This window comes from Cydia pomonella, chromosome 16 (assembly GCF_033807575.1).
Source record: "Cydia pomonella isolate Wapato2018A chromosome 16, ilCydPomo1, whole genome shotgun sequence".
NCBI classification, from domain to species: Eukaryota; Metazoa; Arthropoda; class Insecta; order Lepidoptera; family Tortricidae; genus Cydia; species Cydia pomonella.
The window spans coordinates 1,479,393-1,493,646 of NC_084718.1; the positions used below are offsets into that span (position 1 = coordinate 1,479,393).

At 46.8% G+C, this 14,254-nt stretch overlaps 1 protein-coding gene across 1 annotated transcript in view; it reads left to right on the plus strand.

Moving 5' to 3' along the window:
• Positions 1 to 14,254, plus strand: part of LOC133526605 (centromere protein F-like) — a 144,751-nt gene that overhangs the window by 102,682 nt on the left and 27,815 nt on the right. The window contains exons 26-34 of the mRNA XM_061863296.1: positions 704 to 867; positions 1,499 to 1,609; positions 2,393 to 6,515; positions 6,926 to 6,987; positions 8,024 to 8,161; positions 9,543 to 9,666; positions 10,896 to 11,069; positions 11,985 to 12,169; positions 13,419 to 13,551. Coding sequence (XP_061719280.1) covers positions 704 to 867; positions 1,499 to 1,609; positions 2,393 to 6,515; positions 6,926 to 6,987; positions 8,024 to 8,161; positions 9,543 to 9,666; positions 10,896 to 11,069; positions 11,985 to 12,169; positions 13,419 to 13,551 — 5,214 coding nt within the window. The remainder of the gene's footprint in view (positions 1 to 703; positions 868 to 1,498; positions 1,610 to 2,392; positions 6,516 to 6,925; positions 6,988 to 8,023; positions 8,162 to 9,542; positions 9,667 to 10,895; positions 11,070 to 11,984; positions 12,170 to 13,418; positions 13,552 to 14,254) is intronic.

Consider the following 14,254-nt stretch of genomic DNA (forward strand, 5'->3'; position numbering starts at 1 on the left):
AGGTTTTCCCAAAAAATCCAAATATATTCCAATTAATCCAGCTTTGATGATTCATTTGAAGACAAGTAACGTTTCCTGAAAGTGTAATCTAGTTTGAACCTTAAATCGGAATACGGAAACGGATACGTACTATTAAACGTAGGAGGTAAATCTAAAACTCAATACGCGATTAAGTCCCAATGCGTATAAATCGTGAAAGTTTTAATCAATGAAAAAGTACAACTTAAATATTAAGGTTTAAAACGCAAAAAGTCGACGTATTAAGATAAAATCTACCAATAAAATTTTATGAAATTCGCATAAGGAGAACCACCTTAATTTAAAAATGTTTTAACTTGAGACCTGTTGGCATCCCAGACCAAACAATTACCCCCCGGGACTGGTTTTCCATACGAAAATAATCCAGGGACTGAGAATCCACGGTTCTCGTCATATAAAACCCTACAAACACAAAGGCAAGCTTAAAGCGATATAATTATCATTAAATTTATTATTTCGGTGTAGAGGCCTGTAGCTATATCTACCTGTAGGGCTAAGATGGTTGGCTCTTTATCATTTGTCACCATGCCTGTCACGTTCTAACAAGTATGAAAGCGCGAAAGTGACGGGTGTAGGGACAAGTGATAAAAATGGTACCATGCTGCCACTGCTGAAAATAGATAGATTATCTTGATTAGTTTAACATGCATGATTTATCTGACAGGCGTTCGAGCTAGCCAAAGCCAAGCTAGACGTGACAGAGCTCAGAAACAGTCTGTCCCAAGCCACTAAGCAGGCAGCCGACGGAGACGAGTTCCGGCGGCAGGCGGAGGCCGCGCGCGCGGACAGGGAGCGGCTGGCCGCGCGGCTGCAGGCGCTCGAGGGGAGGTGAGTTTTTTTTTATAGAACGTCGGTGGCAAACAAGCATACGGCTGATGGTAAGCAGTCTCCTTAGCCTATGTACGCCTGCAACTCCAAAGGAGTTACATGCGCGTTGCCGACCCTAACACCTTCCCGCCCTTCGTTAGCTCTGGCAACCTTACTCGCCGGCAGGAACACAACACCATGAGTAGGGTCTAGTGTTATTTGGCTGCTGTTTTCTGTAAGGTGGAGGTACTTCCCCAGTTGGGCTATGTTCTAGACCTGGAATGACATCCGCTGTGCTGTGCCCTACCACACAGAGCGAGATGACATTCACAATGCCCATACCTCTTTTAAAAGTGAAACGGATTGAACCGGAACAAGAAAAAGACAAACAATAAATATGACCAAAGATGACAAAGATTACCGACGAAAGTGACGAACGGAGAATGGGTGACCAAAGCAGAATGGGACGAATTTAAGAACTTGACAAAAAACGTATGGGATTACTCGATATTATACGAACTGTTTAATTTTGGAAAAAAGCTTTGAATTGGGTAAATTTATAGTATAAATAAATCATTTATAATACCTTATATTATAATATTCGTGAACCCTTGAGTTGCGTGACAGATGTTTAATGTTCCCATTGTTGCAGAATACGCGAAGAATCTGACATTTCGGAGCTGAAGATGAAATTGCATGAGAAAACTGAAAGATGCCAGGAATTGGAGGCGGAGATCCAAGATCTAAGAGATCTAGTAGACAGGTAAGAATAAATTGCCCTAAACGAATAAAACTAAATTTAAATTATATTACATTCTGCGCTACTATATATCTGTATCAACATAATATTAGGTATTATAAATCTGCAGAACTATTTGTTAGCATTTTGGAAATACGGCGGAAATAGTACATTTCGATGCTAGTGCGGAAAGTAAGTAAGTAATTCTGCACGTGTATCTAACGACGTTTTTTAATACAGTTGCGAAAAAATAAGAAAAACAACAAGTACTTTTTTATGCATGTTCTATAAGACAGAAACAATTGTAAATATAAAATATTATACTATTATTACCTAAGTATCGTTATTAACGATTATTTTTGTATCGTATATTTCAATTTTATGAAAACAATATCGAATGTTGCCTTTGGAAACATAAAACATTCTTGCAGTAAGAAAACGCCTCTGCTTTGACAGGCGTTTCGGCAGCTATTCCGTTCCATTCAGACAACTTATTAAGAACGGTTTTTGAATATTTAATATTAAAAAATAAACGTATTATAATGATGAAGAGGTAAGTAATAAAATATGAAATATGTTTATATTTATTATTTTTACATTAACAGTAGGTTTTTATGTTGATTACGACTTTCAAAGGTCATGAATTGGAACAAGTGGAAAAGTAAAAAGCACTAGTTCGCGAAATACAACTTTCCGCACGCTAAACAGCTATGTAATGTAGCACTTTTTGAGCAACTGTATTAAAAAAGTAATTTAAAATTTGATGGATAGTTTAATAACGCCACAATGTAAATATAATTCGTTTAGACTTCGCGAAACTGGCCAACAATGCTCGCCCGAGCAGCGCGCGCTGGTCGTCAGCGGCACGCGCTCGCCCACCGCCGAGCTGGAGCGCGCGCTCCGGGACCAGCTGGACTACTCGCACCGGCTGGACCAGGACATCATGGAGCAGGTGACTGTCCGTGCCAACAGCTCGCCCACCGCCGAGCTGGAGCGCGCGCTCCGGGACCAGCTGGACTACTCGCACCGGCTGGACCAGGACATCATGGAGCAGGTGACTGTCCGTGCCAACAGCTCGCCCACCGCCGAGCTGGAGCGCGCGCTCCGGGACCAGCTGGACTACTCGCACCGGCTGGACCAGGACATCATGGAGCAGGTGACTGTCCGTGCCAACAGCTCGCCCACCGCCGAGCTGGAGCGCGCGCTCCGGGACCAGCTGGACTACTCGCACCGGCTGGACCAGGACATCATGGAGCAGGTGACTGTCCGTGCCAACAGCTCGCCCACCGCCGAGCTGGAGCGCGCGCTCCGGGACCAGCTGGACTACTCGCACCGGCTGGACCAGGACATCATGGAGCAGGTGACTGTCCGTGCCAACAGCTCGCCCACCGCCGAGCTGGAGCGCGCGCTCCGGGACCAGCTGGACTACTCGCACCGGCTGGACCAGGACATCATGGAGCAGGTGACTGTCCGTGCCAACAGCTCGCCCACCGCCGAGCTGGAGCGCGCGCTCCGGGACCAGCTGGACTACTCGCACCGGCTGGACCAGGACATCATGGAGCAGGTGACTGTCCGTGCCAACAGCTCGCCCACCGCCGAGCTGGAGCGCGCGCTCCGGGACCAGCTGGACTACTCGCACCGGCTGGACCAGGACATCATGGAGCAGGTGACTGTCCGTGCCAACAGCTCGCCCACCGCCGAGCTGGAGCGCGCGCTCCGGGACCAGCTGGACTACTCGCACCGGCTGGACCAGGACATCATGGAGCAGGTGACTGTCCGTGCCAACAGCTCTCCCACCGCCGAGCTGGAGCGCGCGCTCCGGGACCAGCTGGACTACTCGCACCGGCTGGACCAGGACATCATGGAGCAGGTGACTGTCCGTGCCAACAGCTCGCCCACCGCCGAGCTGGAGCGCGCGCTCCGGGACCAGCTGGAATACTCGCACCGGCTGGACCAGGACATCATGGAGCAGGTGACTGTCCGTGCCAACAGCTCGCCCACCGCCGAGCTGGAGCGCGCGCTCCGGGACCAGCTGGACTACTCGCACCGGCTGGACCAGGACATCATGGAGCAGGTGACTGTCCGTGCCAACAGCTCGCCCACCGCCGAGCTGGAGCGCGCGCTCCGGGACCAGCTGGACTACTCGCACCGGCTGGACCAGGACATCATGGAGCAGGTGACTGTCCGTGCCAACAGCTCGCCCACCGCCGAGCTGGAGCGCGCGCTCCGGGACCAGCTGGACTACTCGCACCGGCTGGACCAGGACATCATGGAGCAGGTGACTGTCCGTGCCAACAGCTCGCCCACCGCCGAGCTGGAGCGCGCGCTCCGGGACCAGCTGGACTACTCGCACCGGCTGGACCAGGACATCATGGAGCAGGTGACTGTCCGTGCCAACAGCTCGCCCACCGCCGAGCTGGAGCGCGCGCTCCGGGACCAGCTGGACTACTCGCACCGGCTGGACCAGGACATCATGGAGCAGGTGACTGTCCGTGCCAACAGCTCGCCCACCGCCGAGCTGGAGCGCGCGCTCCGGGACCAGCTGGACTACTCGCACCGGCTGGACCAGGACATCATGGAGCAGGTGACTGTCCGTGCCAACAGCTCGCCCACCGCCGAGCTGGAGCGCGCGCTCCGGGACCAGCTGGAATACTCGCACCGGCTGGACCAGGACATCATGGAGCAGGTGACTGTCCGTGCCAACAGCTCGCCCACCGCCGAGCTGGAGCGCGCGCTCCGGGACCAGCTGGACTACTCGCACCGGCTGGACCAGGACATCATGGAGCAGGTGACTGTCCGTGCCAACAGCTCGCCCACCGCCGAGCTGGAGCGCGCGCTCCGGGACCAGCTGGACTACTCGCACCGGCTGGACCAGGACATCATGGAGCAGGTGACTGTCCGTGCCAACAGCTCGCCCACCGCCGAGCTGGAGCGCGCGCTCCGGGACCAGCTGGACTACTCGCACCGGCTGGACCAGGACATCATGGAGCAGGTGACTGTCCGTGCCAACAGCTCGCCCACCGCCGAGCTGGAGCGCGCGCTCCGGGACCAGCTGGACTACTCGCACCGGCTGGACCAGGACATCATGGAGCAGGTGACTGTCCGTGTCAACAGCTCGCCCACCGCCGAGCTGGAGCGCGCGCTCCGGGACCAGCTGGACTACTCGCACCGGCTGGACCAGGACATCATGGAGCAGGTGACTGTCCGTGCCAACAGCTCGCCCACCGCCGAGCTGGAGCGCGCGCTCCGGGACCAGCTGGACTACTCGCACCGGCTGGACCAGGACATCATGGAGCAGGTGACTGTCCGTGCCAACAGCTCGCCCACCGCCGAGCTGGAGCGCGCGCTCCGGGACCAGCTGGACTACTCGCACCGGCTGGACCAGGACATCATGGAGCAGGTGACTGTCCGTGCCAACAGCTCGCCCACCGCCGAGCTGGAGCGCGCGCTCCGGGACCAGCTGGACTACTCGCACCGGCTGGACCAGGACATCATGGAGCAGGTGACTGTCCGTGCCAACAGCTCGCCCACCGCCGAGCTGGAGCGCGCGCTCCGGGACCAGCTAGAATACTCGCACCGGCTGGACCAGGACATCATGGAGCAGGTGACTGTCCGTGCCAACAGCTCGCCCACCGCCGAGCTGGAGCGCGCGCTCCGGGACCAGCTGGACTACACGCACCGGCTGGACCAGGACATCATGGAGCAGGTGACTGTCCGTGCCAACAGCTCGCCCACCGCCGAGCTGGAGCGCGCGCTCCGGGACCAGCTGGACTACTCGCACCGGCTGGACCAGGACATCATGGAGCAGGTGACTGTCCGTGCCAACAGCTCGCCCACCGCCGAGCTGGAGCGCGCGCTCCGGGACCAGCTGGACTACTCGCACCGGCTGGACCAGGACATCATGGAGCAGGTGACTGTCCGTGCCAACAGCTCGCCCACCGCCGAGCTGGAGCGCGCGCTCCGGGACCAGCTGGAATACTCGCACCGGCTGGACCAGGACATCATGGAGCAGGTGACTGTCCGTGCCAACAGCTCGCCCACCGCCGAGCTGGAGCGCGCGCTCCGGGACCAGCTGGACTACTCGCACCGGCTGGACCAGGACATCATGGAGCAGGTGACTGTCCGTGCCAACAGCTCGCCCACCGCCGAGCTGGAGCGCGCGCTCCGGGACCAGCTGGACTACTCGCACCGGCTGGACCAGGACATCATGGAGCAGGTGACTGTCCGTGCCAACAGCTCGCCCACCGCCGAGCTGGAGCGCGCGCTCCGGGACCAGCTGGACTACTCGCACCGGCTGGACCAGGACATCATGGAGCAGGTGACTGTCCGTGCCAACAGCTCGCCCACCGCCGAGCTGGAGCGCGCGCTCCGGGACCAGCTGGACTACTCGCACCGGCTGGACCAGGACATCATGGAGCAGGTGACTGTCCGTGCCAACAGCTCGCCCACCGCCGAGCTGGAGCGCGCGCTCCGGGACCAGCTGGACTACTCGCACCGGCTGGACCAGGACATCATGGAGCAGGTGACTGTCCGTGCCAACAGCTCGCCCACCGCCGAGCTGGAGCGCGCGCTCCGGAACCAGCTGGACTACTCGCACCGGCTGGACCAGGACATCATGGAGCAGGTGACTGTCCGTGCCAACAGCTCGCCCACCGCCGAGCTGGAGCGCGCGCTCCGGGACCAGCTGGACTACTCGCACCGGCTGGACCAGGACATCATGGAGCAGGTGACTGTCCGTGCCAACAGCTCGCCCACCGCCGAGCTGGAGCGCGCGCTCCGGGACCAGCTGGACTACTCGCACCGGCTGGACCAGGACATCATGGAGCAGGTGACTGTCCGTGCCAACAGCTCGCCCACCGCCGAGCTGGAGCGCGCGCTCCGGGACCAGCTGGACTACTCGCACCGGCTGGACCAGGACATCATGGAGCAGGTGACTGTCCGTGCCAACAGCTCATTCACCGCTTCTCCAAATACTACACTACTTGTGACAACCATATACTGTCAAATTGAATACTAGTTGAATTTTTTTTTTTTTTTTTTTTTTTTTTTTTTTTTTTTTTTTTTTTTTTTTTTTTTTTTTTTTTTTTTTTTTTTTTTTTTTTTTTTTTTTTTTTTTTAGTATATGGAAAACCAACAGCGCTATATATATCTAGAACTTCCAATAGAATTACAGAGCCAATTACAGGTTCTCACTTATTAGTTCAATTCAACGCAAATTATGTCCCTTTCTAACAAACACAAATGTCCAAATGACAGATAAGGACCGACGATGACCGAGGGCTTTTTAGACTTGACAAGCGGTTATGAATAACGTCATTAGTGATAATTTCCTTGTTTCAGATTCTATCAGGGAGTAGCGACGAACACGAAGACATTCCAAGACTCGCTTTGAATTCTTCAAAGTAAGCATTTTTGTAGTGAAAACTTCTCTAGCGGCGCTGTGCACTTTTTGTGATGGGGAAAAAATGTTAAACTCGCGTCAGGTCACGTGACCGACGGATTCGTCAGATTGAAAATTCGTAAGACGGACACGTGACCTGATCGAAGAACTGTTACAATGTCAATGAATTGTAATAGTTCTGAAGTGTTAAATTTTTAATGTAATATAAGTTGTCATGTTTGTGTACGATAGCGCAATAAATGAATATTGTATTTTACCACATAAATGATAGTACTTTTATACTAATAATTAAAGCAATTCGTGCAAAATTATTCCCTAACTATTCCAAAATATCAAAAATGCACAATGTTAATATTCAAGTTTTCACTTCTGCCGGCACTCCCGGAGTGCAACCTGTTGTTTTTTTTTTTTTTTTTTGTATATGCGTTAAATTTAGATTTTTTATTGACCAGCGTTAGCGGAGGTCTCTATTTCAGCTTGGACAAAAAAAATTCGTATGTCCGGACGTTCTAGTCTACAGGTCATTTCTCAACTCTTCTTCTCAAACTTTCACGAGAATCGTCTCGTGAAAGTTTGTGAGCACGTTCAAGGATTAAATAGATTTTTTTATCGATTCTGTTTTGGTGGATTCAAGCGGTGTACAGCTCACAAAGACTCTAGTTTAATAATCATGGGCGTCATAACATAAAAAATAATTTAATGCAATACAGTTGAATAAATAAATAAATAAATATTATAGGACATTATTACACAAATTGACTAAGTCCCACAGTAAGCTCAATAAGGCTTCTGTTGAGGGTACTTAGACAACGATATATATGTATGTTTGTTTCGTTATTTAGTTGAAATAACGAAACATGCATTTATTTGAATAATATTCGTTACATAGTGCAATGAATTAAATGAAGTTCTTACCCATTTGAAATCAATCCATTTAGTACCTATAAAGGTTTACATTAAATGAGTGCCCAATTTCTACAACTGAACTTGTGAATTGATGATTTGTTTATTTAATTTTATTTTACTTTTTTTTTTAGATCATCAAGCTCGATTCACTCAACGTCTTCAGACCGCATGAACCGTCTCAAGTCTGAGAACGATAAGCTGGTGATGCAGGTCAACAATCTAGAAGCGAGGCTGAAGGATAAGGAGGCACTTATCACGGAACTCAACAGGTGAGACCACTTCGTTTTGTGTTTCTCTGAGACGCAAATTGCTTCGAGTGAAATCAAAGAGCGATTGTATTATACACCGTGTTTTTTTTTTATTTCCATTAATTTCAAGGCATCCCTGAGTTTAAATTAAGTAACTTTCTCAAAGACATTTCGGAGATAATCAATATTCAATTTTTATCTTATAAGGCCCTTACGAACGTGTACACTTGCCTTAGGGCCTGTTTACGTATTGATTACGGTTCAGTACGAGTTCATACATTTGCCTCTAAACGTAAAGTATTATATCGGACGATTGATGATCGCAATGACATTGATAAGACACAGTTTTCAATTGTTTGGTTGAGTTAAAGGTAATGCCCGTGTTACAACAACGCAACATTTAATTACTTTTTATAAAAATAAAAATAAATAAAAAATAGCAAAACAGAATTTTGTTTTTAAATTAACTATGCCATTTAGTTTACTTAAACGTACTTACCGATATTCCGAAGTTAACGGAATTCAATAAAAACACGGTGTATGTGTCAAGCCTGTTTCACAATGTCCAAGTATTGGATAGTGCCCTTACGCTTCGCTTTGCTTGTCTTGGCGGGGACACTACCGTGCCTCCAGATATGTAAAATGACAAGTAGGAAAAAGTGTTGTAAAGTCGTTTGACAATTCATTTCAGTTCTATATGGTCATTTACCATAGAACATATAGCGCCGTACAGCGCCATGTCAAATTGAGATAAAAAAAAATCTTGGAGTTCACATCTTCTTCTTTATCCTCGCCTCATCCCGTTACGCGGGGTCGGCTTTCCTAATCTTGAGGCGCCACTTTGATCGCTGATAAGCGTCGTCACTGGACAGGCCCAACGCCTTCATATCTCTTCGGACATTCGTCAGCCAGGTAGTTGCTGGCCTGCCCCTTCCTCCCTTTGCAGCAGCCATGGAGGCACTTCTTCACTACGCGATTTTCGGGTCTACGCATCACATGTCCGAACCTTAGTCTGGATTCCTTCAGCTTCTCGGTAACTGGTGCCACGTTGAAGGTGCCCCGAATGTATTCATTTCGGACTGTATCTTTAAGGGTAACTCCTCCTGCCCAACGAAGCATACGCATTTCAGTAGTGTGTAGTTTTTGCTCGTGTATTTGCTTCGTAGCCCACGTTTCACTACCGTATAGTAGAACTGGCCTAACGGCAGTTTTATATACCTTGCCATTAGTTTTCATTGGCATTTTTGGGTCACACAAGTTCACATCTTCAGTTCACATCTTATACAATTAATGAATTTCAGTAGTAGCCATTTTTATAAATTAAATGTATTCTTTCTAGCTTCTTCCTTCAGTATTTGCTGGCCAAAAAACTCTGGTTTCAAAATAAAACGCATTGTTTCAGAATACGTGATAAGCTGGTGCAGGACTGGCAGGCGGCCAAGCTCCGCCTGCAGGCAGAGAAGGACAACTGCGGACGCTTGCAGTTGTTACTGCTCACACACAAGGAGAGCGCGGAGACCTTGCAGGTTTGTCGATTTTTCCCCTATTGTACGTTTATTATTTCATTTTTACCCTTTCTCTAGTCGGGCATCTTTCAAGCACCTAATATATACTTGTTCATTTCAATTTCAATATATTTTTTTCAGACTGGGTCCATAAAATTGTTAGTATTGCAAGTACTTAAGTTTAAGAGTTAGTGCCTACATGCTACAAATGTATTCAAAAGTAATAATCAAAGCTAACATAAATAATAATAATTATTATTAAATAACGAAATGTACACGTTCAAGAAAACCCTTTCACGTTAAAGGATATTTCATCTAATATTGAATCTACCTTTCTTCTCTTTAACAAACATTTTCAATATAAGCCATTGAATCGTTTATAAAATAAATAAATAAATAAATATTATAGGACATTATTACACAAATTGACTAAGTCCCACAGTAAGCTCAATAAGGCTTGTGTTGAGGGTACTTAGACAATGATATATATAATATATAAATATTTATAAATACTTAAATACATAGAAAACACCCATGACTCAGGAACAAATATCCATGCTCATCACACGAATAAATGCCCTTACCAGGATTTGAACCCGGGACCATCAGCGTCGTAGGCAGGGTCACTACCCACTAGGCCAGATCGGTCGTCAGCCAGCTTAAATTCAACTCTGTCAAGTTGACAAAGCGTCAAAAGTTATTTGGGGCCAATGTACTACGTGTTGGACGCGGGTCATCGGGATGTTAAATTATCTAATAAAATTTAATAAGCGGCTCTTTACCCGATTACCCCTGAAAGGGATAAGTTCGCCTTTGTACTAATGATGTGTGTTCTTTCCTGTTTTATGTTTCTTTTTGTACAATAAAGTGTTTTACTACTACTACTATTATAACCGAAACTGGAAGAAGCTTGCGGAGAAGCGAACGGAGTGGCGCAAGTGCGTTGGAGATGGTCGCAAGTTCTGCGACGAGGCCTGGTTTGCGGCACTAGCAGACAAAAGGGAAAAAAGGCACCGTAGCGAAACGTCACAGTCCGTCGCAAACTTCCCTTGCCAGCTCTGTGGCAGAGTATGCCGCTCTCGCATCGATCTTTTCAGTCACCAAAAAAGATGTTTTGCGGACATTGCACTATAGATCTTCTGAAATAGACGCTAAGGCCAGTAGTAGTAGTAGTATTATAACCTTAAAAATTATGAAATTACGTATGCCGTCTTCAACTATTGTCAATTTATTTTTATCTTTCTTTTCAGAACCAAGACTCAAACATGATCCAGATCCTAAAGAAGCGCCTAGAGAGCGCGATGCAATCCGAGCTGGAGCTGCAACAGCGTGAAATGCAGCACAAAGCACGCCTCGCTACGCTCGAACGCCAACTCATGCCCTCGGGGCAGGACGAGCCGAGTGCCAAACTGCTTCAGGCAGAGGTCAAATATTGAACATTTAATTTACTTTTAATATAATTTTATGAATTAATTACGTACGATTTTTTGAATGCACAAATTATACGCATTTTTTAAAAATCGCGATTATCTCAAATTATAATACATCTGAACAATTGTCACTAAAACTCCAATTTTAAACTTGTGGAATAAGTAAGGTTGGTAACAATGAAACAATAGTATACATTGAATCAACTTTGGATATCAAAAAGTGTCGCCATCTTACCGGGCATCGGCTAAAGGTATGGAATGGACACCATCGCTCGAAATGATGCCGCCATACGTCAGTTCAGCGAGATGATGGATATTCGTCCCTCCTCTGTGTTATAAGTGTCACCTGTATTCTAATTAGTATTTTGATGTTTCATGTCAACTCTTTCCAATTATACATGTCTAGATTGTCTAGGTTCAATATGTAATTTCACAGTGCTTTAGTTTTAACTGTTATACTGTGTTAATTAAAATGAATAAAAAAAAAAAAAAAAAAATACCTTTGGTCTTTGATCTATTAGATGGCGCCACTTTTTCATATTTAACAAAAACACACATCAGTGAAAGAATAAAGATCAAATTCAAATGGCGTTCTAAAAGTTATAATCGTGTGTCGAAAGTTAAATTTACTGTGACTACAAAGTTTTCTTTGACAATCCACCTATATTAAAGAATGGAATGCGCTCCCGCCCTCTGTATTCCCTGATAAATATGACCTCGGTCTCTTTAAAGCAAGAGTGAATAGGCTACTACTGAATCGGTGAGCTCCATCTTAGGCCCTGTTTTCACTTTCCATCAGGTGTGACTAGAGCCAATCGCCGATCAGTTTTTAATAATTAAAAAAAAAAAAAAAAAAATTGTCTTTGATCCCATCCTAGAACACTCATTAACATTTACATAAACTTACAGCAGGAGAATTCGGAGCGGCTCCGCGGGGAGGTCTCCCTCCTCAAGTCCAAGCTGGAAGTGGAGAGAACCAGAGCGGCCGACGCGCAGGCGCTGCTGGCCCACAGCAAGGCGCACGCGCAGCGCGAGCTGGACGCCAAGACGGAGCAGTGCCATGCCCTCAGGACCGAACTGGCTGAGCTTAGAAGGTCATTATTTATTTATCGAGCCTTATTGCCAAACAAAGGCCTTCCACTTTTTCTTCCTCTATACACCTATATACACTATGCACTATATTTTGACGACCGGTTTGGCCTAGTGGGTAGTGACCCTGCCTACGAAGCTGATGGTCCCGGGTTCAAATCCTGGTAAGGGCATTTATTCGTGTGATGAGCATGGATATTTGTTCCTGAGTCATGGGTGTTTTCTATGTATTTAAGTATTCATAAATATTTATATATTATATATATCGTTGTCTAAGTACCCTCAACACAAGCCTTATTGAGCTTACTGTGGGACTTAGTCAATTTGTGTAATAATGTCCTATAATATTTATTTATTATTTATTTATTATTTATTTATTATACACGATGGTCTGATAAAATCTCACAGATTTTAAAAGTGTATTCTGGACCGCAATTAGAGACTAAAATGTCACCCAAAATTTTCTGAAATCAGTCTTGTTTGTATAGATAATGACAATTCTTGTGAAAATTTGTTTCTGTAATAACTTTTGGCTGCGACGCTATATGACTTGATTTAGATATAGCTACAGACAGACATCAAAATTTTAAAGAAAACTCGCAATTTATTATCTGCACATTCGTGTTTTTGCCAAGATGTAAAAAGAAATAACACGTCATATGTAGAAAACGGAAAAAAATATTTTAAATTTGAGCAAAATTCATATAACAAATTTTACTTCTTATGACCTCAGAAATGCGTGGTTAAAATCTGTCGGGTTTTACCAGTCCACAGTGTATGTATAGTTGTTAGCTTTGTAGCTGGCCCCCAACGGCTTATCCTTTGTCTATTGTTAACTAAAACCGCGCGTGCCACATACGTGCAAAAAAAGGGCCGGGTAACTTTATGCGGTTATTGAAATAGAACTCCTATGTTAACTGAAATAAGATTCAAAATGAACAAATGGAAAAATAATTTGTGATTTCTCGTGTGGTCCCTATACGGTTACTGAGTGCCGGCGAGTGGAACGCTACAGAACCAGCCTAAAATGTGTCCTCGATATGCGGAACAAAGGCGCGTTATCGGAGAGCGCACCTACACTGGTTTTTTGAGCGTTAGACGAGCCCGCGCTCAGGTGCCTATTAGAATTATACGACCCTTTTTTTTGCAGGTAGTGGCACGCGCGGTTTTAGTTAACAACAGACAAAGGATAAGCCGTTGGGGGCCAGCTACACGGCTAACAACTATACTAACCAATTATATTTTGACTGTCAGACTGAAGCATGATGCCGGCGTGGAGCTGCTCCGCGCCAAGGAGCTGCTGGGCGTCCAGAGCGGCGCCGTCGCCGAGCTGCAGCACCGGCTGGCCGCGCAGGCGCACACACAGAGGCCCATCAACGATGCCCTGGTCAGTTGTTACACCTACCTTGTTACATCCAATAGCCCCCGTTTCAGGTCCCGTGCTCCAAATACATGATCTACAAGGTGTATAGAAATAACACGAAACGAAAGAATGTGACGTCAGTACGACGACATGGTATCCAAGCATATGATACTTTCAAGTCAATGCAATCTTTTGAAAACAGGTTATACAAGTTCATTGCCATCGATCACCATTACGTTAGGTTTATATTATCTTATATGTGTGTCTCTTTCTGATTTTCCTTTAATGTATTTTAGTTCTTTGCTTTTATTTTTCCTCTCTTCTTTTAGACCGCGAGCCAGGAGCATATTTCGTCAGTCCTCGCCTCCCGGCTAATACTTTGTCAGATAATAATAAAATAAAATATTATAGGTACGACATTATTACACAAATTGACTAAGTCCCACAGTAAGCTCAATAAGGCTTGTGTTGAGGGTACTTAGACAACGATATATATAATATAAAAATACTTAAATACATAGAAAACACCCATGACTCAGGAACAAATATCCATGCTCATCACACGAATAAATGACCAGGATTTGAACCCGGGACCATCAGCTTCGTAGGCAGGGTCACTACCCACTAGGCCAAACCGGTCGTCAGGTGATAGTTTAGATGCTGTTTTAAATTAATAAAACCGTCAGCCGGTTGTATCGCGGTGGAAAGACCGTCAGCTGTAAAATGA